General features: G+C 41.5%; 1 protein-coding gene across 1 annotated transcript in view; it reads right to left on the bottom strand.

Moving 5' to 3' along the window:
• Nucleotides 1–27,359, bottom strand: part of cps1 (carbamoyl-phosphate synthase 1, mitochondrial) — a 119,033-nt gene that overhangs the window by 20,219 nt on the left and 71,455 nt on the right. Inside the window, exons 30-32 of the mRNA XM_055878266.1 lie at nucleotides 13,439–13,546; nucleotides 13,016–13,105; nucleotides 9,542–9,712 (exon numbers count right to left, since the gene is read on the bottom strand). Coding sequence (XP_055734241.1) covers nucleotides 9,542–9,712; nucleotides 13,016–13,105; nucleotides 13,439–13,546 — 369 coding nt within the window. The remainder of the gene's footprint in view (nucleotides 1–9,541; nucleotides 9,713–13,015; nucleotides 13,106–13,438; nucleotides 13,547–27,359) is intronic.

A 27,359-nucleotide genomic window follows, 5' to 3' on the forward strand; every position in this document is an offset into this window, starting at 1 on the left:
TGCAAACTTTTCTTCTGCAATCACATATGTTCTGGTGATTTAAATCCTTATATCAGCATTATAATACTTTTTTAATGGTGTTAAAGGATGTGTCTACAGAAAGCTATTGATAAAAAGACATGTGGCTTTGGTTGGAAATTCAATCACACTTTGCTACACTCAACAACCGAGAGGAAATGGAGCATCAGGACTAGTGCTTCAAATCAAACAGGTTTTGTGACAAGGCTGCCATCTAGAGGTGGAAAATCTCTCAAACCCCCAGATCAACCATGTTGTACATGTCATGGCTGGGATCTAAACCCCGGTCTCCCGCTCGGGATGCCAACATCTTTACCACTTGGCCAAGAGGGTATTCCCTCTCAACCAGTGTCGGTGTCAACTGATGGTTATTCAAAGTTACGGTTGCTGAATCTTTGTAGTGACTGCACCAAAAAAAAAAAAAAAAAAGAGAGAAAGAGAGAGAGAGAAAGAGAATGAGAGAAAGACTTGTCATACCCTCAACTCTGACATAAATGTAAGAAGTTAGAGCTTGGCTCACGTATAGACAGCAGACTAGACTATTCACTACTGTTTAATATTCTCTTCTACGCAAGCCTGGATAAAGTTACAGCCTTGAACCTTGAGAAGTTACAGAGAGGAGAGGAGACAGGGATTATACCTGGCCCATTGCCCCCTCCCTCCTCCCAACCACAGCTATTGTGCTGCCTCTCCTTTGTAATTACAACAGGAAATTACTTTGGGAGAAAACAGTGTTCAAGCACCAGCTGGCTGGCTGACTCCCCACTCACACACCACTCACACATTTCAATCTACCAGTAACAGTTTAGTTAGTCACTGCCATAACCGGGGCCTAAAATTAAGACCCGCCAAATGCAAGTATATTTTTGCCACTGGCGGGTAAGAATGTCTAATTCACCAGCCATGTTGGAGGGTGGTCAGACTCAGGGCTTTACAGTGCGAGCATTTCATAAAAAGTCAATATCAACATCTGGGATTTTTTATTTCAGCTCATGAAACATGGGACCAACACTTTACATGTTGTGTTTATATTTTAGTTCAGTATTCTGAAGTTAGACTTTATTTTAGTTTCTTGGCTATTTACATTGTTTTATTTACAAGTTAGGTTGTTTTTAAATATTTGAGTATGCTTCCACTGCTATCGAAGAGATGTTGTCGGCCTCTATTAGTCAAGATTCTCAAAAGGTACAGTGACCACTCGAGTGGCCCCGTTACCACGTTGTCGTGAAGTGACTATCATTAATCTGATGACTGTTATTTATTGAATCAAACTAACTATGTTTAATTGTTACTCGATTAAATTAATCATGTAACAATTAACTCATTAGGAATTTGGGGCACCACGGGAAAAGTTGTTTAACGAGTTACTACCTCCTGACAAACTCTAAAGATATCTGTATATCTCTTACATCAATAATAGTCAATTATTAATTATTACCTCATCAGTCTTATTCTGAATATCGCATAATCCGTGGACCCGCAAGAACCCTAGCCCTTTTGAATATTCAGTACTACACAAATTGATTTAATTATTTATTTATTAACTAAATAATAACACAGAATACCATACACATTTACATGAGATAAAAATCCCTAGTAGACTGACACAATATGACGGCTTGTTACACAATGGAAAGGCGGTGGGGAAAGATAAAGTGAGGGAGACACAACTTATCGTACATACATTTGGAAACTACGGTCAGAGTAACCAGAATACTTAGCCCCCTAACCACTGCTCATTCAGATTAGAAATGCAAAATATATTTACGCATAGATGTCGTTCTCTGTCGTCTCTCTATTGAAACCAATCGATCCGTCTATGGGTAGTGGCTCAATATAAGGCTCTGGTTGTCTACCAGAGGTCACAATGTCTTTCTTAGTTGTAGAGCTTCTCTGGTCTTAGAGTGTTCGTTAGAAAAGATAGTTCAGACGTACCAACAGTTGTATCAGTGGGGATTGTCTTCCCTCGTGTCTTTAGTCAAAGTTCTAGGACCACTTCTTCATGCACAGCTGCAGACTGTTAATGTTCTGGTCTAGTCTACCTTCTTCACTCATGTTGAGAGTTTCTAACCATTTCGTAAAGTTCAGCTCGCGCTGTACGTCGGCTGGTCTGTAGAGTTTAAACCATTTCCCGCTGTGTAGCCACTGCTCCACGCTATCTGGTGTCAGTACAACGTTTTTAACCATTTCGTAACATTCAGCACGCGCTGTACGTCGGCTGGTCTGTAGAGTTTAAACCATTTTCCGCTGTGTAGCCACTGCTCCACGCTATCTGGTGTCAGTACAACGTTTTTAACCATTTCGTAACATTCAGCACGCGCTGTACGTCGGCTGGTCTGTAGAGTTTAAACCATTTTCAGCTGTGTAGCCACTGCTCCACACAGTCTGGCGTCAGTACAACGTTTCTAACCATTTCGTAACATTCAGCACGAGCTGTACGTCGGCTGGTCTGTAGAGTTTAAACCATTTTCAGCTGTGTAGCCACTGGTCCACGCAGTCTGGCGTCAAGACAATGTTTCTAACCATTTCAACGTGTAGCCACCTCTCCATTCTTTCTGGTCTGTATGTTAATTCTTAGCGAGTCCTTTAACCTTTTCTCAACAGGGGGTGCTGTTTGCACTTTGTAATAATTTCGTTCCCAAATTAAACTGCCTCGTACTCAATTCTTGCTCGTACAATATGCATATTATTTTTACTATTGGATAGAAAACACTCTCTAGTTTCTAAAACCGTTTGAATCATATCTGTGAGTAAAACAGAACTCATTTGGCACAAACTTCCTCACGGCGGGGGCGTCTGCCTGCTTGTCAGGGACCAGTGGTGTAAATCGATCCTGGTAAGAGAGCGACTCTGTACCCCCGATATTGAACTGCTTTCTGTGTCACTGCGACCTTACTATCTGCCCCGTGAGTTCCCCCAATTGTTTGTTACCGTTGTGTACATTCAACCAAAAGCTAATATAACAAAGGCATCAGAGATTATTTATAATCTGTCACAGAAACTGGAATCCATCTCCCCGACGCACCCAAATTTATTTTAGGGGATTTTAACAACTGTACCTTGCGCAAAGTCTTGCGCACATACCATCAGTATGTGAAATGTCACACTAGGAAAAATAGGACTCTTGATTTGTGCTATGGGACAATACCAAAGGCGTTCTCTGCCACCACCAGACCTCCTCTGGGGACATCAGACCACAATGTGGTCTACCTCAGGCCAACTTACTGTCACCTCCTGGAGAGGGAGAAACCCACAGTTAAAACTGTCCAGATCTGGAATGACAACAGTATCACTTGTCTCCAGGGGTGTTTTGACTGTACAATGTGGGAGGTATTTGAGGACAGCAGCTCTGATCTGGATGAACTCACAGAGGTTATTTCAGACTATGTAAACTTCTGTGTTGAGTCAGTTGTGCCTACTAAGACCTGTAAAATCTTCCCTAACAACAAGCCTTGGGTATCAAAACATCTAAAATCACTACTTGATAGGAAGAAGGCAGTTTATGCTGGGGGTGATAGACAGGCTTTAAGAGATGTACAACGTGAGATAAAAAGACAGATACTGGTGGACAAGGAGGCATACAAGCAAAGGGTGGAGAGGACCCTCTCCTCAGGAAACGCAAGGGTGGCCTGGCAAGGGATTAAATCCATGGCTAGCGCCCCCCATATAGGCAGGGGAAAAACCAGTGCTGACCTTGGGGGATATGAGGGCCAGAACATGGCTAATGAACTGAATGTTTTCTTCTCAAGATTTGAATCAGACAACTTCGTGTCGGAGGAAAAACAAATGGAAGCATCATTACTAATGTTTGAGAGAGTTGTTGATCAACAGTCTGATGTTCTAAAGTTGTTCAAGGGATGTAACACATACAAAAGCCCAGGCCCAGACAAAATAAGTGGGCATGTGTTACAGCACTGTGCTGAACAACTGGCTGGTGTTTTTACAGACATTTTCCAATCCTCACTCAACCAGCAACACGTTCCAGTATTGTGGAAAAAAATCAATAATTATACCAATTCCTAAAGTATCGAATCCCTCTGTGCTGAATGGCTATCGCCCTGTCGCTTTGACATCCTTAGTTATGAAATGCCTTGAGAAAATTGTGAAAAGTCATATTCTCAGTGTCACCCAGAAGCTCCTCGACCCATTTCAGTTTGCCTATCAGACCAGCAGAGGAGTTGATGATGCCATTCTTACCCTCCTTAACATGGTCTATAGACATCTAGAAGGTGCCAAATCCCATGTCAGGGTTCTGTTTGTTGACTTTTCTTCTGCCTTCAACACAATCCAGCCCTACATTCTGGCACAGAGACCCATTCTGGACTTTTCCTTAGATGGGGGGCTGGTTTTGTGGCTGTTGGACTTCCTGAGCCAACGCTCACAGTGAGTCAAAATAGGTCCCCATGTGTCGGATATACGCAATACCAACACAGGCTCTCCTCAGGGATGTGTTTTGTCCCCACTTCTGTACATCTTGTACACTAATAGCTGTACTAGTTCCCATACTGACAGACACCTCGTTAAGTTCGCTGATGACACTGCCTTGATCAGCCTGTTGCATGATGACGAGGAACATCATGGCCCGGTCCTAGATGACTTTGTAGAGTGGTGTGAGGAATCACACTTGGTCCTCAATACTAACAAGACCAAAGAGATGTGCATAGATTTCAGGAAGCGTACAACACCTACCTCTGCAACATCTATCAGAGGCCAGAATATAGAAATTGTAGAGGAATATAAATATCTGGGTGTCTTTTTGGACAGTAAGCTTCAGTGGAGTAAATGTACAGACCAGATCTACAAAAAGAGCCAACAGAGACTGTACTTTCTAAAAAAGTTGGGTTCTTTTAATATAGACTGTACTATATTGACTGTTTTACAAATCCTTTATTGAGAGTATTTTAACTTTTTGTATTGTTTGTTGGTTTGGCAATGCCACTGTCAGTCAGAGAAACATGCTGAGAAGGATTATTACCACAGCAAGTAAGGTACTTGGAGTCAAACAGACAGGCCTGGATGAGATCTTTAAGGTCAGGGCCCTCCGTAAGGCTCACAAAATCATTTTAGACCCAAGTCACCCCCTGTACCTGGACTTTGAATTACTCCCCTCTGGGCGCAGGTATAGGGCACCCCTCAGCAGGAAAAATAGAACGAGACAATCATTTGTGCCAGGTGTGATATCCCTCTTAAATAGCTCGGGCAAATGTTCCCATTGACCCCGTAAGGCCAGCAGGCTAGTCTTTTCTTCTTTTTTAATTTTTTTTTTTTAATTTTTTTAAATTTTGTATTTAAACGATTTTAACATTTTTAAAAATGTTTTAAATGTTTTATTTCTTACTATTATTATTTTTATTTTTTTATTGGTGCGTGACTGTTATTGAAAGTTGTATTGTCAATCTTGTTTTGTATTTAACGCCACTTTAAATGTGTACATGACACTGCAACAAAATTTCCCCATGGGGACAATAAAGTAAGTAAGTAAGGAAGTAAGTAAGTAAGGAAGTGGAAAGTCTGAAATCGAGGCTCTGTTCTAGGTCCTGCCTATAAATGAGCATGATAAGTATTAGTATACATACACGTCATACACGTTCCCCTAGATGTCAAGAGGCAGTGAGAGAAGAAATGGAGTGTTTATCTTGGTCTGAAGTGGAATAAATCCTCTTGGAATGACGTGTCACCCATTTCCTGTTTTCAGGAAGGCGCGAGAAGGAACCGGGGATTGCCTTCTGAAAAGCTGTCGTTATAGGCGACTACTATCTCCGGCTTTGATTTTATTTGATACATGTGACAATATCATCGTAAAGTATGTTTTTTCAATATAGTTTAATCAGATTATTGACATTTTTTCGGGAGTTTTGTCGTGTTCCGTTCTCTTCCGTTTGTTGACATGGAGAGATTCGCGCCACTTGGCAAATGTGCTTGCTAAATCGAGAGGGAAAAAGGCTGTTCTAAATCCAAACAACGATTGTTCTGGACAAAGGACCCCTTGTACAACATTCTGATGAAAGATCAGCAAAAGTAGGACCCATTTTATGATGCTATTTCATATATCTATCGAACATGTTGTGTTGGTCGTTTGCGCCTAGCTTTTGGGTACTCTCTCGCTATACCTAAGCTGGATGTCGTAATGAAGTTATTTTTAGAATTCTAACACGGCGATTGCATTAAGAACTAGTGTATCTATCAACCTGAGAAAATCTAACCCGGAAGTGAGTATTATTATTATTTTATTTTTAATCTGTTTCCTGGCCCGTCTTTCTTCCATTTAAAGGGGTATCAACCAGACTCCTTTTCCAATGGCTTCCTCAGGCTGTGACCAGGCTTAAGACATAGTTTCAGGCTTTTATTTTGAAAAATTAGCGAGATTTTTCCAAAACTAGTCAGGTGTCCTCTGATTAGTTCCTGCGCGCGAGAGGGGTAGCTCTCCATTTTGTTTTTCTCTCTTATTGAATAGGTTACGGTCCGGTTGAAATATTATCGATTATGTTTGTTAAAAACAACCTGAGGATTGATTATAAAAAACATTTAAAATGTTTTTACGACCATTACGGATACTTTTTGGAATTTTCGTCGAACGGAACGAGGCTTTGGTTTTCTGAACATAACGCACAACACAAATGGCGGATTTTTGTTATAAAAGTAATATTTATCGAACAAAAAGAACATTTGTTGTGTAACTGGGAGTCTCGTGAGTGCAAACATCCAAAGATTATCAAAGGTAAGCGATTCATTTTATTGCTTTTCTGACTTTCGTGACCAAGCTAACCAAGCTAATATAAGGCTAACTGTTCTAGCATTGATTGATACACTCACAAAAGCTTGGATTGCTTTCGCTGCGAAGCATATTTTCAAAATCTGACAAGATAGGTGGATTAACAACAAGCTAAGCTGTGTTTTGGTATATTTCACTTGTGATTGCATGATTATAAATATTTTTAGTAATATTATTGAATCTGATACGTTTGGGAATTTTCTTCTGCCTTTCAGGACCGGAACGAGGCTGTAGTTTTCTGAACATAACGCACAACCCAAATGGCGTTTTTTTGTTATAAAAGTAATATTTATCGAACAAAAATAACATTTATTGTGTAACTGGGAGTCTCGTGAGTGCAAACATCCGAAGACTATCAAAGGTAAGCGATTAATTTTATTGCTTTTCTGACTTTCGTGACCATGCTAATTTGGGGCTAGCTGTTCTAGCATTGATTCACAAAAGCTCACAAAAGCTTGGATTTCTTTCGCTGTAAAGCATATTTTCAAAATCTGACCCGATAGGTGGATTAACAACAAGCTAAGCTGTGTTTTGGTATATTTCACTTGTGATTGCATGATTATAAATATTTTTAGTAATATTTTGCGCCCTGCAATTCAGCGGTTGTTTAGGAAAATGATCCCGTAAAAGGGATCCGTAGCGCAGAGAAGTTAAGTCATAAAACCAACCCCCCCTATCTGTCAGCCATGTGCCAAGCTGATATGGCATCTTTGATCCTCATCAAGGAGAGAGAGTCATGACAACGGTAATGTTAAAGGGGCAGCTGAACATTGTCGTCTCATCTGTGATATTTTGGTTAAAAGACTCAGGTCACAAAATATTACATTAAATTGAACAATGTGTGACTCGTTTCAGGAAACTAGGCGTATGTCGCACGTCACTACTTCACAGGAGCAGCATTAAACGTAAATAATTTTAAAAACTCAAAAGACAATTTTTTTCTCAGAAATGCCTTCTGGAACATGTGAACTTTCATGTGCCTTAATAACAAACTTGTATTCCATCCATAAATACTAATAAACATTTTAAATTACAAGCCTAGTAGGTTTAGCCATGGAAAAAAACAGGAACCTTCCCACTAGCCATGATTGGCTGAGATAATGTATGGTCTGGACATTCCGGGAGATGGGTTTGGATTGAACTGTGATGTAGCACGCTTCTGTCTATAACGTGAGCTGTTCAGTATGTGTTGACAGCCCTTTCTACCTTGACGTTTTTGAAAGATATGTTAGCCATCGAGAACTACAAACGTTTTGCTACTTTTCTCAACAACATTTGATGCCCTGAATTTAGCAGGCGCTATCGACAGAGCAGTAGGATAAAGTGATGGGCTACTTTCTGCACACGCCACGGTCAGTGTGAACCGGAGTGACTTGACACAAGGCTGGTCAAACAAGATGTAGCTACAAACAAAATGGAGTTAAATAGTTCCAGTCTGCCGTGAAGCGTCCATCCATGTATACAAGTAAGAGTACATGCCTAGACAATAGTGACACATCCACTTAGCTAGATGTGGGTGAGGGGTGGTTATAGCATTTCCTCCACATGAAGGAAACACACAAGTGTGTCACTCCGGTTCACATCTAATAACGCTCAAATATTTATCAAATATTTTTATCTGGACACACTGTTTTTGATATCGCTACTATGCAAGTACTATCGCTGTACCGTTTACACCTTCTGTATCCTGTGCATGTGACAAATAAACATACATTTTATTTAATATAGCGTGTTTACCACATGGCCTCACATGTGAATCCTTAAAGAGATGGGTGGGGCTAAGGCTTAAGCGGGTGTGAACGATGCTGAATGGGTGTAGACAAAGAAGAGCTCTCCAGTAGGTTTACCAAATATTCAAGGGCCATTTTCTCAAAAGTGGGGTTACAAGTTTATCAACTTTCAAAGCAAAATTACTTTCCCATTGTTCCTTAACTGCAGTCTATGATATACAATTTTCTAGCTCTGAGTCTCTACTTTTAACCAATGTAAAAAACACAATTTCAAATATCACATTACTTCTTACTAGTAATACATTCCTTGTTTGAGAAACATTACTAAGCAGTCTCATCCACTTTGTTTTGTGTTTTTTTTGAGTAATTAATGAGAAAATATTTTGGCTCGTAAAAAATCTGGGTGGCCCCTAGATTATTATATCTACCTGCTACAGTGGCTGGTAGACAAAAAATGTAGTTTTAGGTCCTTGCCATAACACTTAACAAGTCTTAAATGGCACCCTATTACATTTATAGTGCACTATTTTTAACCATGGCAGCTTATTCCCTATACAAGTGCACTACTTTTGACCAGAGCCCATTGGGTCCACTATACAGGGAATAGGCTGGGTGCCATTTGGGAAGCATCCTTAGGGTCTAGGCAATTCAGCACTAAACTACAGAGATGTAGTTAACCTTTATTTAACTAGGCAAGTCAGTTAAGAACAAATTATTATTTACAATGACGGCCTACCCCGGCCAAACCCAGACAACGCTGTGCCAATTGTGCGCCGCTCTATGGAACTTCCAATCACAGCCAGATGTGATACAGGCTGGATTCGAACCGGGGACTGTAGTGACGCCTCTTGCACTGAGATGCAGTGCCTTAGACCGCTGCGCCACTCGAGAGCGAGTGTCTCCTTTCCACCTCATATTCATTGAAAGGTCCCTGTGTTTAGGTTGTCACATGACCTGGATTTAAACTAGTAGTGTGCTAGTGTGGATATTGGGACAGAGCCCTGTAGTCACAGAGCCTCACCTTGATTCCCACATAGTCAACAGGGATGATGGGGTTCTCCAGAGAGGGCAGAGCAGCCTCATCCTGGGGTTCACCCACCATGACCCGTGTAGCCACACTAATGAAGTCCACACCGATGGTCTTAGACACGAAGGGGAAGGAGCGGGATGCTCGCAGGTTACACTCTATCACCTGGCAGGGAGGAACACACACACACACACATTAATTCTCACTTGCTGACATTTTCATTCTAAACCAGTACAGCTGGAGGAGGATGGGCCGAGGTACTATTACCGTTAAGCACTTAGTGGCAACTGTAAAAAAGGCTAAATTTAATTGATTAATTGAATGATGTGTCCTTTAAACTAACTATTTCCACACTATGTAGTGTGATTCAAATAACCAAATCATCAAGCTTTGATTATTTGAATCAACTGTGTAGTACTAGGGTAAAACCCAAAATGTGCACCCAGCAGGGGCCCCAGGACAGAGTTTGGGGAAAACTGCTATACTGCTATACTGTGCTGTGAAAAGAGTATTACGTCACGTCTCGTCTTAGCATTTTATTTTTGTTGCTTTTACATGCTTATCGAAAGCCTAAGATAACATTTCAAGAAAGAAACTATGATCCCAATCTGGGATTTTTCTGCCATTTAAATCCCCCTAAGCTTTTTTCACAAGTCGCCTAAATCCAGTGTAAAAAATAAAATACATAAATAAATCATTTTTGGGATGGAAAAACGCTTTCAGTGTAAACCATATCCAGTGCATTCAGAAAGTATTCAGACCCCCTGACTGTATCCACATTTTGTTACGTTACAGCCTTATTCTAATTGATTAAATAAATAAAAATCCTTATCTACACACAATACCCCATAATGACAAAGCGAAAACAGGTTTTTAGAAAAAATAATGGACCAATTTATTTTTTAATAATATAGTCTCTGATAACTTCTTATGGCTGCAAGCCCGGTGTCGGTACACATATGACAACAGCCAGTCCAAGTGCAGGGCGCGAAATTCAAAATATATTTTTTTGAAATATTTATCTTTCACACATTAACAAGTCCAATACAGCAAATGAAAGATAAACATCTTGTGAATCCAGCCAACATGTCCGATTTTTTAAATGTTTTACAGCGAAAACACCACGTATATTTATGTTAGCTCACCACCAAATACAAAAAAGCACAGACATTTTTCACAGCACAGATAGCTTGCACAAAACCAACCAAACTAACCAAGAACCAACCAAACTAACCAAGAAACAACTTCATCAGATGACAGTCTTATAACATGTTATACAATAAATCTATGTTTTGTTCAGAAAATGTGCATATTTGAGGTATAAATCATAGTTTTAGATTGCAGCTACAATCGGAAATAGCACCGAAGCAGCTAGAACAATTACAGAGACCAAATTGAAATACCTAAATACTCATCATAAAACATTTATGAAAAATACATGGTGTACAGCAAATGAAAGACAAACATCTTGTGAATCCAGACAATATTTCCGATTCTTTAAGTGTTTTACAGCGAAAACACAATATAGCATTATATTAGCTTACTACAATAGCCAACCACACAACTACATTGATTCAAGGCAACAGTAGCGATAGCGACAAAACCAGCAAAATATATTAATTATTTCACTAACCTTCATAAACTTCATCAGATGACAGTCCTATAACATCATATTACACAATACATATATGGTTTGTTCGAAAATGTGCATATTTAGAGCTGAAATCCGTGGTAATACATTGTGAAAACGTAGCAAATATTTTCCAGAATCTCCGGATATATTTCTGACACTCACCTATTCTGACCAAATAACTAATCATAAACGTTACTAAAAAATACTTGTTGTACAGCAAATGATACACTAGTTCTTAATGCAATCGCCGTGTTAGAATTCTAAAAATAACTTTAGTACGACATGCAGCTTACGTTATAGCGAGACAGCGCCAAAAATCAAGGCGGAAAACACAACAACACATTTTCGACAGAAATAGGAAATAACATCATAAATGGGTCCTACTTTTGTTGAGCTTCCATCAGAATCTTGCACAAGGGGTCCTTCGTCCAGAACAATCGTTGTTTGGTTTGAGAATGTCCTTTTTCCCTCTCGAATTAGCAAGCAAAACTTGCCAAGTGGCGCGAAGCTGTCCATCGTGAACAAACGCAGAGAACGGAACACCCCAAAACTCCCGAAATTTTTTCAATATTCTGATAAAACTATATTGAAAAAACATACTTTACGATGATATTGTCACATTTATCAAATAAAATCAAAGCCGGAGATATTAGCCGTCTATAACAAAAGCTTTTCAGAAGCCAATGCTGATGTACTTTGTGCGCCTTCCTGAACAAAAGAATTTGGGGTCATGTCATTCCAAGCTCTCTCTTTTGACCATAGAAATAGCTATACACTCCAGTTCACCTCTCACAGCCTATTGACATCTAGTGGAAGGCGTATGAAGTGCATGTATACTAATAGATTTCAAGCAAATGATTAGGGAGGCCCTGGAACAGAGCCTCGATTTCAGATTTTTCACTTTCTGACAGGAAGTTTGCTGCAAAATGAGTTCTGTTTTACTCACAGATACACTGCCGATTTTGCAGGTTTTCCTACTTACAAAGCATGTAGAGGTCTGTAATTTTTATCATAGGTACACTTCAACTGTGAGAGATGGAATCTAAAAAATCAAAAATCCAGAAAATCACATTTTATGATTTTTAAGTAATTAATTTGCATTTTATTATATTCTAGAGGAAAACCTGGTTCAGGCTTTCCAACAGACACTGGGAGATAAATTCACCTTTCAGCAGGACAATAACCTAAAACACAAGGCCAAATATACACTGGAGTTGCTTACCAAGATGACATTGAAATGTTCCTGAGTGGCCTAGTTACAGTTTTGACTTAAATCGGTTTGAAGATCTATGGCAAGAGTTGAAAATGGCTGTCTAGCAATGATCAACAATCAACTTGACAGAGCTTGAAGAATTTTTAAGAGAAAAATGTGCAAATATTGTACAATCCAGGTGTGCAAAGCTCTTAACAGACTTACCCAGAAAGATCGCTGCCAAAGGTGATTCTAACATGTATTGACTGAGGGGTGTGAATACGTAAATGACATAATTCTGTATTTCATTTTCAATAAACGATCAAACATTTCTAAAAACATGTTTTAACTTTGTCATTATTGGGTATTGTGTGTAGATGGCTGAGAATTCAGGCTGTTAACAAATTCAGGCTGTTAACAACAAAATGTAGATTAAGTCACGGGGTATGAATACTTTCTGAAGGCACTGTATCCATCTTTTCATCTTTGGAATTCACTGTGACCACCACACCGAGATTCTGTATTTCAATTCATGACCAAATTGCATTTGATTTTTTTACGACTGTGAAAACGTCAAGTGATCATTTATAGCTTTCTCTAACGTATTCCATCATGCGTCACACGCACACACACACAAACTTACCATGACATCGTTGCCTTTCACTAGGAACTGAGTATTGAACGGACCAGAGATCTCAAACGCCTTAGCAATTTTCCGTGTGGCACTCTTCACCTGAGAGTAATGGAGGACAAATAGTAAATATGAAGCTTCCATCAAAGACGAACCTATAACTCAGTATAAATTATTTACATATTCACAGCCTGGGCAATAGATTTCAGTAGTGAAAAATAAATATAAACCACAGCCTAATAATGAATTCCCTGTCAGGAGTCAGTGATCCTAAATATAGGCAGGCCAACAGACTAACAGTCTAACAAATAAAATGTGGAAACTTTTCATAACGATGCACACTTTCATGATTGATGTGAGACATATTTTGAGTGAGTCAGCCCCTAGTAGGTGGGTAAAAAAAACAGCATGATACGCACACACACACACACTGACCTTCTCTAGGGCCCCCTGGCTGATGCTCTGGGTAGGTAGCATGAGGGTGGCATCTCCAGAGTGGACCCCAGCATCCTCCACATGCTCTGTTATAGCATGGCACAGCACCTGAGAAGAGATTATAACTAGTAATGAGGGATTAACATAAAATTATTATTATCCGTTTTTTAAACAACTAATTGATCAACGTTGGTTCAATTATCTGAATTCAATTTTGTTCGGGGGGGGGGGGGTTCTGTGAGATCAATGCACAGTTTCTCTACATTTACATTTAAGTCATTTAGCAGACGCTCTTATCCAAAGCGACTTACAAATTGGTGCATTCACCTTATGATATCCAGACAGAACTCAGATCAAGCCCGAACTGTGCAATATAGTAGGGAGTTGTAGTTTCCAACAGGCCAATATTCTACATAGTTTAGCACAAAAAAATTGGTAATGAACTGCAATCCATTGCGCGCTTCCTTGTCCGGTCTGTGTGGGGCAGTCACAGAGAGGGAGGGTTTCCACTAGTTACAACCACAAAGTTAAAATTGTCCATATCGTGAAAATTGCTTTTTGTTCTTAATTTTAAGCATAAGGTTAGCAGTGTGGTTAAGGTTAGGGTTAGGTTTAAAATCACATTTTAAGAAGATAAATTGTAGAAATATGCAGGCCTTATGACTATGTGGGTGTGGTAACTAGTGACAACCGAGAGGGAGGTATCTTTACCTGAAAATACATGAAGTCATACATGTATAACTAATGTATAAATATGTATGCAGGCATGACTAAGTCGCTTTGGATAAAAGTGACTGCTAAATGGCATATATTATAAAAGTCTGCCTTATTTACTTTGAAGAACTGCTAAAAATAGGGATTTTGTCAGACAGCAAAGGCAGCAAAACTATAGAGATGAGATGATGACTTTGAATTAAATAATAAATTCATCAAATAAAACAAATGTAATATATTACAGACAACAACTTAAATATTTTATTAAAGTAATTGAAATAAATTATGGTTAACAAGTGATAAGCAGTAATGGGCAGTCACTACCATAATGAGTCTTATTAATTGTTTTATTCTGTGTTATTTCAGCCACAAGAGCATTGGTGAGTTTGGGCGCTTAGGACTGGCCCGCAGTCTGCTTTTTCATGAAGCTCTCAACGTACAGTTATTGTGCTGACGTTGCTTCCAGGATAGTGCTGTGGCAGTCACAAAATTTAGTCAGCTGGTGATTGTCAAGCATATAAGTGTCGGTGTCACGGTAATTGACTGTTAATTAACATAAACACATTTAGCAAATCCTGGCTTCCACATATAGCTACAAGCCATTTAAAGTCTAATAAATCCATGTAATATAGCCTACCTTCACAATAAATCCATTATTTATTTTAGACAAGTCTAAAGAAGCATGATATGAAGAAAATGTTGTTTATTTCAGAAAAAAAGAATACATAGCATTATATTCATAGCATACACGAGCTGTCCTTCTGTTAGGTCCTGATGTGACTATGCAAAATGGCTGTGGGCTACAATAGTTCATTTAGCACACAACATTTGCTTATAATTCCGTGGCATTATTTTATAGTATGAAGAATACAATTGAACAAAGCTGAATAAAATATAAATATTTTCTCAATGATTTGAGGGAGTGCGGCTATTCTGTGTTGAGCGGTTAACAGAGAAACAGGTACTCCTTTATGCTTAATTTAGAGTTATTAATGTAACTTTAGTTGTTCTACAAATGTTGGGCTATATGTTTTGATTTTAATACATTGTAAGGCTGCACGATGAGACTAATGATGATTTTAAAAAAGTCACTTGAAAGGCATGAGCTCTGCTTTCCTTTTTACGCAGGCTGTACATACTACAATAGTCTCTCATTCACAATTTGACAAGCACTTGATAATGCCTCGAATTTCACGGCGGCATACCCTTTGTGGCCGTAATGCACCCTAAAAAAAATCCATGCCTTTTGCGGCCCAGAGTGCTGCATTGTGCCCTTCTCCCTGAGTGTGCTGCGCAACCCGAATCGCCTCTCATTCACATTGCTCTCCATCACATGATTGGGTCTTTCTCACAGGCTACAAGTGAAGACATACACATCGGGGACACAACTGCGCGTGTCCTTATCCAATTCCAAGGTGCATATTGAAGATATTGGAAGAACTGACCACATTTACTTTTCGTCAGCCAACAAAATGAATAGGCCTTTCGAACAGCAAAAGCACTAGCCTTGTCAATCTTTTATCCCCCCATAGTACAAAAGTCAACCTTTTCTATTCTGTGTGATAAATAAATACGCCAAACATAGTCTGGGATAGTAGTAGGATGTGATAGATCCCAAATTATTACAACCACTAGCATAAAAAAAATAAGTTTTTATGCAATGTGGCTAACGCTCAGAACATTTATCTTAAAATGTTGTTAAACTAGTAGGCTATTTCTTCATATTATAAGCGCAGCAATGTGCACATGGTAGTTGGCTATAAGCGCAAATGTTCCATTTTTATGGTGAAAATGATCTCTCCCAAACTTGAAACTCACAGACTGCTTACATATGCCAGTTAGGCTCTACACCCCTTGTAAAACGGATAAATGTGCTTAATTTTAAGAAGATATTTGGCCACTTTAGTCGTGATACAAACCCTATTAAAACATATAGGCCCATGGGCTGGCTACATGAGGTGTGTGACTATGATTAGAAAAAGTAGCGATAAAAAAAAAGGCATTGTTTCTTATGCTGGGCATCAATCAAAAGTGATAATATATCAAGTGATAGTCTGATGGGTGACAATATTAGCCTATTAGAATCCAAGATGGCGTAGCAGTCAGATGTCCTTTGTCCTCGTCCTGTCCCGTGTATATATATTTTATATATTTTTCTTCGCATATCTTTTTATATATATATTCTTTTCTTCTTAAAAACTCAACTTCAAAACACTCTCCTGCAACCCACCTCACCAAATGTGGTGCGGATCTGTTTTTTTTTTCTTCCTCAAAAGTATTATTCACCTCGTATCCGAAATCTACAACAGAAGCTAACCAGAAGTTAGCCAGCTCACAAGCTAACGTTAGTAGTTCAGCTAACCACAGCTAGCGCTCATCAGCTATCCTTTAGCTCGGAAAACTATTGCCAGTTTTGTACAACGCGACTCAGACCAGAGCATACCAGACCTATTTTCTCTCCATATCCCCGGATTTTTACCTCAAGCTCTGGACATTTACACCTGGATCTTGCAGCTAACTAGCTGCTATCCGAGTGACTATCGACTATCGGCTAACATCAATTCCGGAGCAAACACCAATTATCCCGGAGCTAGCCAGCTGAAGAGTTCCATCAGCCACTCCTGGGCTACAATCACCTATCCGGACCCGTTTTACTGCCGATGCGGAGCCCCACCGGGCCTTCACGACTGGGATACCGACGTTATCTGCCCGAGGGAGTATTTCAACCGGCCCCTCCATCGCGACGTAACCTGAACGTCCATATACTAACTGCGGCCCGCTAATCGTTAGCTGTCTTGAGCATATCGGCTGCTATCTGAACAGGTCTATCGAACAATCCTCTTAGGCCACTATAACTATTTTGACAATTGGATTGGTCCCCTCTACCACACGGAACCCCACTAATCTACCGACGGAATTGCACGGCGTGGCTATAAACAGACCTCCATCTTCTGCTAGCTTGCTACCCATGACTAGCTGTCTGAATCACGAAGCTAGCACCAGTTAGCAAACACAATTCTACAACTCACAACCTCTCTTTCGCCACCGCCATCCGGCTTGGATTCTCTGTCGACACGACCACATCTGGTCTGCAGACAAATACCCCATCCGCTGTGCCCTCAACCGGCCTCCGTCTGAGCAGACCCCCTCCGTCTGAGCAGACCACCCCCCCGGGCTACTAACTTTAAACGCCGCGGGCTAGCTTAGTGGAGGCCTCACTACTCCATCTACGGCTGCCCCCTGGACACTATGATCACTTGGCTACATAGCTGATGCCTGCTTGACTGTCCATTAATTCACGGTACTCCATTCTGTTTATTTGTGTTTTATCTGTCGGCTCTGTGCCTTAACTCAGGATCTGTGTGTAGTTAATCCGACCCTCTCTGCCCAGTCGTCGCCATTTTTACCTTCTGTTGCTGTGTTAGCTGACTAGCTGCTGTTATCTCACCTGCTGTTTTAGCTAGCTCTCCCAATCATGACCTGCAATCACTTTATGCCTTATTGTATGTCTCTCTCAAATATCAATATGCCTTGCATACTGTTGTTCAGGCTAGTTATCATTGTTTTGGTTTGCAATGGACCCCGTAGTTCCACTCTCCGTACCTCTGATACCTCCTTTGTCCCACCCCCCACACATGCGGTGACCTCACCCATTGAGACCAGCATGTCCAGAGATACAACCTCTCTTATCATCACCCAGTGCCTGGGCTTGCCTCCGCTGTACCCGTGCCCCACCATACCCTGGTCTGCACATTATGCCCAGAATCTATTCTACCACGCCCATAAATCTGCTCCTTTTATTCCTTGTCCCCAACGCTCTAGGCGACCAGTTTTGATAGCCTTTAGCCGCACCCTCATCCTACTACTCCTCTGTTCCTCGGGTGATGTGGAGGTAAACCCAGGCCCTGCATGTCCCCAGTCACCCTCATTTGTTGACTTCTGTGATCGAAAAAGCCTTGGCCTCATGCATGTCAACATCAGAAGCCTCCTCCCTAAGTTTGCCTTACTCACCGCTTTAGCACACTCTGCCAACCCTGATGTCCTTGCCGTGTCTGAATCCTGGCTTAGGAAGGCCACCAAAAACTCTGAGATTTCCATACCCAACTATAACACTTTCCGTCAAGATAGAACTGCCAAAGGGGGAGGAGTTGCAATCTACTGCAGAGATAGCCTGCAAAGTTCTGTCATCCTTTCCAAGTCTATGCCCAAACAGTTCGAACTTCTAATTTTAAAAATTAATCTCTCCAGAAATAAGTCTCTCACTGTTGCCGCCTGCTACCGACCCCCCTCAGCTCCCAGCTGTGCCCTGGACACCATCTGTGAATTGATCGCTCCCCATCTAGCTTCAGAGTTTGTTCTGTTAGGTGACCTAAACTGGGATATGCTTAACACCCCGGCAGTCCTACAATCTAAGCTTGATGCCCTCAATCTCACTCAAATCATCAAGGAACCCACCAGGTACAACCCTAAATCCGTAAACATGGGCACCCTAATAGACATTATCCTGACCAACTTGCCCTCCAAATACACCTCTGCTGTCTTCAATCAAGATCTCAGCGATCACTGCCTCATTGCCTGTATCCGCCACGGGTCCACGGTCAAACGACCACCCCTCATCACTGTCAAACGCTCCCTGAAACACTTCTGCGAGCAGGCCTTTCTAATCGACCTGGCCCGGGTACCCTGGAAGGATATTGACCTCATCCCGTCAGTTGAGGATGCCTGGTCATTCTTTAAAAGTTAGACAGATATAGCCCTTGGTTCACTCCAGACCTGACTGCCCTCGACCAGCACAAAAACATCCTGTGGCGAACTGCAATAGCATCGAAGAGCCCCCGTGATATGCAACTGTTCAGGGAAGTCAGGAACCAATACACGCAGTCAGTCAGGAAAGCAAAGGCCAGCTTTTTCAAGCAGAAATTTGCATCCTGTAGCTCTAACTCCAAAAAGTTCTGGGATACTGTAAAGTCCATGGAAAACAAGAGCACCTCCTCCCAGCTGCCCACTGCACTGAGGCTAGATAACACGGTCACCACTGATAAGTCCGTGATAATCGAAAACTTCAACAAACATTTCTCAATGGCTGGCCATGCCTTCCACCTGGCGACTCCAATCTTGGCCAACAGCCCCGCCCCCCCCGCTGCTACTCGCCCAAGCCTCCCCAGCTTCTCCTTTACCCATATCCAGATAGCAGATGTTCTGAAAGAGCTGGAAAACCTGGACCCATACAAATCAGCTGGGCTTGACAATCTGGACCCCCTATTTCTGAAACTGTCCGCCGCCATTGTCGCACCCAGTATTACCAGCCTGTTCAACCTCTCCTTCGTATCATCTGAGATCCCCAAGAATTGGAAAGCTGCCGCTGTCATCCCCCTCTTCAAAGGGGGAGACACCCTGGACCCAAACTGTTACAGACCTATATCCATCCTGCCCTGCCTAGCTAAGGTCTTCGAAAGCCAAGTCAACAAACAGATCACTGACCATCTCGAATCCCACCGTACCTTCTCCGCTGTGCAATCCGGTTTCCGAGCCGGTCACGGGTGCACCTCAGCCACGCTCAAGGTACTAAACGATATCATAACCGCCATCGATAAAAGACATTACTGTGCAGCCGTCTTCATCGACCTGGCCAAGGCTTTCGACTCTGTCAATCACCATATTCTTATCGGCAGACTCAATAGCCTCGGTTTTTCTAATGACTGCCTTGCCTGGTTCACCAACTACTTTGCAGACAGAGTTCAGTGTGTCAAATCGGAGGGCATGTTGTCCGGTCCTCTGGCAGTCTCTATGGGGGTACCACAGGGTTCAATTCTCGAGCCGACTCTTTTCTCTGTATACATCAATGATGTTGCTCTTGCTGCGGGCGATTCCCTGATCCACCTCTACGCAGACGACACCATTCTGTATACTTCCGGCCCTTCCCTGGACACTGTGCTATCTAATCTCCAAACGAGCTTCAATGCCATACAACACTCCTTCCGTGGCCTCCAACTGCTCTTAAATGCTAGTAAAACCAAATGCATGCTTTTCAACCGTTCGCTGCCTGCACCCGCACGCCCGACTAGCATCACCACCCTGGACGGTTCCGACCTAGAATATGTGGACATCTATAAGTACCTAGGTGTCTGGCTAGACTGCAAACTCTCCTTCCAGACTCATATCAAACATCTCCAATCCAAAATCAAATCTAGAGTCGGCTTTCTATTCCGGAACAAAGCCTCCTTCACTCACGCCGCCAAACTTACCCTAGTAAAACTGACTATCCTACCGATCCTCGACTTCGGCGATGTCATCTACAAAATAGCTTCCAATACTCTACTCAGCAAACTGGATGCAGTTTATCACAGTGCCATCCGTTTTGTTACTAAATGAACCTTATACGACCCACCACTGCGACCTGTATGCCCTAGTCGGCTGGCCCTCGCTACATGTTCGTCGTCAGACCCACTGGCTCCAGGTCATCTACAAGGCTATGGTAGGTAAAGTGCCGCCTTATCTCAGTTCACTGGTCACGATGGCTACACCCACCCGTAGCACGCGCTCGTAGCACGCGCTCCAGCAGGTGTATCCCTAAAGCCAAAACCTCATTTGGACGCCTTTCCTTCCAGTTCTCTGCTGCCTGCGACTGGAACGAATTGCAAAAATCTCTGAAGTTGGAGACTTTTATCTCCCTCAACAACTTTAAAAATCTGCTATCCGAGCAGCTAACCGATCGCTGCAGCTGTACATAGTCCATCTGTAAACTACCCACCCAATTTACCTACCTCACCCCCATACTGCTTTTATTTATTTACTTTTCTGCTCTTTTGCACACCAGTATCTCTTCTTGCACATGATCATCTGATGATTTATCACGCCAGTGTTAATCTGCTAAATTGTAATTATTCGATTTATTGCCTACCTCATGCCTTTTGCACACATTGTATATAGATTCTCTTTTTCCTACCATGTTATTGACTTGTTTATTGTTTACTCCATGTGTAACTCTGTGTTGTTGTCTGTTCACACTGTTATGCTTTATCTTGGCCAGGTCGCAGTTGCAAATGAGAACTTGTTCTCAACTAGCCTACCTGGTTAAATAAAGGTGAAATTAAAAAAAATCTTGATTTAATCGTATCTTAACATATACTTAATAATATATATGTGTGACATTTGTTTTCATTTAGAATGGACCATTATCATGCAACTCTATCGAAACAGGGGCAGCCGGTGAAAATACATAGGAATGGAGGATGCTTTCCCCGTTGGTCATTTTCATGCCAGCCAGGTAGGCTATACTTCTGTTGTAAAGCTAAACAATGTGCTTAATATTAGGAAAGTTGAGAAATAAGTATAGTAAGCCTAGCCTATAGAAATCTGATGGGATCCACATATTTTTATTAGCGGCCATCACTGTGTTTTCTCCGGCAAATGCATAGCCTATAGAAATGTTGAGCAACATGAGCTCATGGGCTCTCATGAAGTGTTTGATTAGATTTTCTAATACATTTGCATTGATGTCAGAGTGATTAGAGGAACAATAGAGTGCTGAGTACCAGGCAGTTAGCAAGGTGGTAGGCTACTAATGGCCAGCAGCAGCAAGAGAGCTTGGAGAAGCCTAATTACCGTGGAAAAACGGTAATGTAGAATTTGACTGCGATTCATAACTCGTGACCGCTGGTGGCAGTAATACGGTCACTGCAACAGCCCTATTCCTGAGGCAGTTTGGAACTAGGTAGTGAGTGTTGCAACCGAGGACAGACAATTTTTACGCACTTCAGCACTCGGTGGTCCCGTTCTGTGAGTTTGTGTGACCTACCGTTGTTGGTCCTAGACGTTTCTACTTCACAATAACATTACTTGCAGTTGACCGGGGCAACTCTAGCAGGGCAAAAATTTGACAAACTGACTTGTTGGAAAGGTGGCATCCTATGACGGTGCCATATTGAAAGTCACTGAGCTCTTCAGTAATAGCTGAATCCACTAATTTGAAGTGGTGTCCACATACATACACTATATATGCAAAAGTAACACTATTATTTCAAGTCATCACGATAAGCAGCCCTTTCACAAAAGTGTACAAAGGAATTCATCAATAGATAAACTATATAATTGATAGCAGGTAATATACGTTAATATAAAACCTTAAATGGATGAATTTCTGAAAGGGCCCTGGTCAAAGGTAGTGGACTATATCAGGAGCCATTTGGTACGCTACACTTAACTCTCCCACCCCTTCCCCTTTCCACCAATCAAAAGGGAGTAGTGTTTCAATGAACTGCGTTGTCGTTAGTACATATTAAACCCCCGATAACTGCAGCACTCATTAGCAACACACTAATTGATGAACACACACACACACACACACAATCCTGGAGGAACACACACTCTAGATAAAGCCTGTAGTTAATATGGGGGAAGGCATATGAAGAGCACACGCACGCATGCACACACGCACACACTGAATAATGAGACCTATTTGCCATTCAGTCAATGGATGGATCTGTAATGTGGGAGGAAAAAGAGAAGAAGACAGACTGAAATACAGAATACAAGGAAACCAGATATAATCTTTATAGCATATTTTGAGAAATCCTTTGATACAGTATGCCTAGAATCTGTTTATGAGTGCCTGGATTTTTTTAACTTTGGAGAATCTCTCATAAGATGGGTAAAAGTAATGTACAACAACCCTTTATGTAAAATAATTAACAACGGATACTTCTCTGAAAGTTTTGAGCTGTCAAGAGGTGTAAAACAAGGTTGCCCTTTATCACCATACCTATTTATTATGGCCTTTGAAGTGTTAGCGATAAAAGTCTGATGATAACATTAAGGGACTAAATGATTCAAGTTCTCTTGAGTCCTTCAACCTTGAAGGGCCTTATTGAGGACCTGGATAATTTATCAAATTTCTCTGGGTAAAACCTAACTATGGTAAGTGTACTATATTACAGATTGGGTCTCTCTCTAAACAGTGGTTGCCAAACTTTTTATAGTCCCGTACCCATTCAAACATTCAACCTCCAGCTGCGTACCCCCTCTAGCATCAGGGTCAGCGCACACTCAAATGTTGTTTTTTTGCCATCAGTGTAAGCCTGCCACACACACACACACACACACACACACACACACACACACACACACACTATACATTTATTAAACATAAGAATGAGTGTTTTGTCACAACCCGGCTAGTGGGAAGTGACAAAGAACTCTTATAGGACCAGGGCACAAATCATAATAATCAATCATTTTGCTCTTTATTTAACCATCTTACATATAAAACCTTATTTGTTAATTGAAAATTGTGAATAACTCACCACAGGTTAATGAGAAGGGTGTGCTTGAAAGGATTTACATAACTCTGCAATGTTGGATGGTATTGGAGAGTCTCAGACTTAAATCATTTTCCATACACAGTCTGTGCCTGTATTTAGTTTTCATGCTAGAGAATCCACTCTCACATAGGTACGTGGTTGCAAAGGGCATCAGTGTCTTAGCGCGATTTTCCAAGGCAGGATACTCTGAGCGCAGCCCAATCTAGAAATCTGGCAGTGGCTTCTGATTAAATTCAATTTTCACAGAACCGCTCGTTGCAATTTAGATGAGGCTCTTCTGTTCAGATATCAGTAAGTGGACTGGAAAGTACCTGCGTAATTGCGCTGCCCATATAATTGCATAATGCAGAAAATACACGAGAGTTCTGGGGCCTTGCTTTAACAAAATTAATAATTTTCACTGTAGTGTCCAAAACGTCTTTCAAGCTGTCAGGCATTCCCTTGGCAGCAAGAGCCTCTCGGTGGATGCTGCAGTGTAACCAAGTGGCGTCGGGAGCAACTGCTTGCACTCCACAATGTCTCCCTGTCATGGCTTTTGCGCCATCGGTACAGATACCAACATATCTTGACCACCAAAGTCCATTTGATGTCAGAAAGCAGTCCAGTACTTTAAACATATCCTCTCCTGTTGTCCTGGTTTCCAGTGGTTTGCAAAAGAGGATGTCTTCCTTAATTGACACCCTATAAACGTAACGGACATATACCAGGAGCTGTGCCAGGCCTGCCACGTCTTTTGACTCATCCATCTGTAATGCATAGAATTCACAGGATTGTATGCGAAGCAGTAATTGTTTCAAAACATCTCCTGCCATGTCACTGACGCATCGTGAAACAGTGTTGTTTGTATAGTTTTTTGGGGCCTTTTCCCCCAGCATTGTCAAATCAAACTTTAATTTGTCACATGCGCCAAATACAACAAGTGTAGACTTTAATGTGAAATGCTAACTTACAAGCCCTTAACCAACACTGCAGTTCAAGAAGAAAATATTTACCAAGTAGACTAAAATAAAAAGTAATAACAAAAAGTAAACACAATAAGAATAACGAGGTTATATACAGGGGACAACGGTACCGAGTCAGTCTGCTGGGGTACAGGCTAGTTGCGGTAATCTGTACATGTAGGTGGTGGTGAAGTGACAATGCATAGATAACAAATAAACAGCGAGTAGCAGCAGTGTACAAAAGGGAGGGGGGGGGGGGGGGGGTCAATGTAAGTTGTCCGGTGGCAATTTTATGAATTGTTCAGCAGTCTTATGGCTTGGGGGTAGAAGCTGTTGAAGAGCATTTTGGTCCTAGACTTGGCGCTCCGGTACCACTTGCCGTGCGGTAGCAGAGAAAACAGTCTATAACTTGGGTGACTGGAGTCTCTGACAATTTTATGGGCTTTCGTCTGACACCGCCTATTATAAAGGTCTTGGATGGCTGCTCTCTTTAGCAGCCTGACGCTCAGATGCCGAGCAGTTGCCATACCAGGCGGAGATGCAACCGGACAGGATTCTCTTGATGGTGCAGCTATAGAACCATGACTGGGAATACAGATATGCATCTGTTGGTCACAGATACCTTTTAAAAAAAGTATGGGCAGTGAGTTGCCTCATGCAATGCAACATATCTCCTTCGCATAGAGTTGATCAGGCTGTTAATTGTTGCCTGTGGAATGTTGTCTCACTCCTCTTCAATGGCTGTGCAAAGTTGCTGGATATTGATGGGAACTTGAACACGCTGTCGTACACGTCGAACCAAAGCATCCCAAACAGTATGCAGGCCATGGAAGAACAGGGACATTTTCAGCTTACAGGAATTGTGTACAGATCCTTGCGACATGGGGCCGTGCTGAAACATGAAATGATGGAGGCGGATGAATGGCACGACAGTGGGCCTCAGGATCTCGTCACAGTATCTCTGTGCATTCAAATCCCCATCAATAAAATGCCACTGTGTTCGTTGTCCGTAGCTTATGCCTACCTACCTACCCACCCATACCATAACCCCACCAGGGGGCACTCTGTTCACATCAGCAAAGCGCTCGCACAAATGTCTCCTTACACGCTATCTGCCATCTGCTCAGTACAGTTGAAACTGTGATTCATCTGTGAAGAGCACAATTCTCCTGCCTGCCAGTGGCCATCGAAGGTGAGCATTTGCCCACTGCAGTAGGTTACGACGCCAAACTGTAGTCAGGTCAAAACCCTGGTGAGAACGACAAGCTCGCAGATGAAAAAGTGAAGAAGCTGGATGTGGAAGTCCTGGGCTGGCGTGGTTACACGTGGTCTGCAGTTGTGAGGCCGGTTTGACATACTGACAAATTCTCTAAAAAATAATTATGTTATGGTAGAGAAATTAATATTCAATTCTCTGGCAACAGCTCTGGTGGACATTTCTGCAGTCAGCATGCCAATTGCACACTCCCTCAAAACTTGAGACATCAGTGGCATTGTGTTGTGTGACAAAACTGCACATTTTAGGGCGACCTTTTGTTGTAACAGCACAAAAAAGGAGAAATGCTCACTGACAGGGATGTAAACTAATTTGTGTGCAAAATCTTTTGTACGTATGGAACAATTTCTGGGATCTTTTATTTCAGCACATGAAACATGGGACAAACTCTTTACATGTTGCGTCTATATTTTGTTCAGTGTACAGTACCAGTCAAAAGTTTGTACACACCTACTCATTCAAGGATTTTTCTTTATTTTTTCTATTTTCTACATTGTAGAATAGTGAAGACATCAAAACTATGAAATAACACAAATGGAATCATGTAGTAACCAAAAAAGTGTTAAACAAATCCAAATATATTTTATATTTTGGATTCTTCAAAGTAGCCACCCTTTGCCTTGATGACAGCTTTACACACTCTTGGCATTCTCTCAACCAGCATCACGAGGTAGTCACCTGGAATGCATTTCAATTAACTTCTTTGGGGTAGGGGGCAGTATTTTCACGTCCGGATGAAAAGCATGCCCAGAGTAAACGGCCTGCTACAAAGCCATAAAAGCTAGAATATGCATATTATTAGTATATTTGGATAGAAAACACTCTGAAAATTCTAAAAAATGTTTGAATGATGTCTGTGAGTTTAACAGAACTCATCAGGCAGGCAAAAACCTGAGAAAAAATCCAACCAGGAAGTGCGAAATCTGAGGTTGGTCGATTTTCAACTCAGCTCCTATTGAAGATACAGTGGGATATTGGTAATGTTGCACTTCTTAAGGCTTCCACTAGATGTCAACAGTCGTTAGAACCTTGTCTGATGCCTCTACTGTTTAGTGAGGCCAAAGGAGAGAGGAATGAGTCAGGTCTGCCATGAGGTGACCATGCTCTGACCATGCGCGTTCACGTGAGAGTGAGCTCTGTTCCATCGCAATTCTGAAGACAGGAATACTCCGGTTGGAACATTATTGAAGAATTATGTTAAAAACACCCCAAAGAAAGTCCAAAGTACGTTTATCTCTAGGAGACAGAACGCATCTCCTTCCTGAGCTGTATGACGGCTGCGTGGTCCCACGGTGTTTATACTTGCATACTATTGTTTGTACAGATGAATGTGGTACCTTCGGGCATTTGGAAATTGCTCCCAATGATGGACCGGACTTGTGGAGGTCTACAATTCTTTTTCTGAGGTCTTGGCTGATTTCTTTTGATTTTCCCATGATGTCAAGCAAAGACGCACTGAGTTTGAAGGTAGACCTTGAAATACATCCACAGGTACACCTCCAAATGACTCAAACAATGTCAATTAGCCTATCAGAAGCTTCTAAAGCCATGACATAATTGTCTGGAATTTTCCAAGCTGTTTAAAGGCACAGTCAACTGGGTGTATGTAAACCTCTGACCCACTGGAATTGTGATACAGTGAATTATAAGTGAAATAATCTGTAAACAAT

This window comes from Salvelinus fontinalis, chromosome 23 (assembly GCF_029448725.1).
Source record: "Salvelinus fontinalis isolate EN_2023a chromosome 23, ASM2944872v1, whole genome shotgun sequence".
NCBI lineage: Eukaryota > Metazoa > Chordata > Actinopteri > Salmoniformes > Salmonidae > Salvelinus > Salvelinus fontinalis.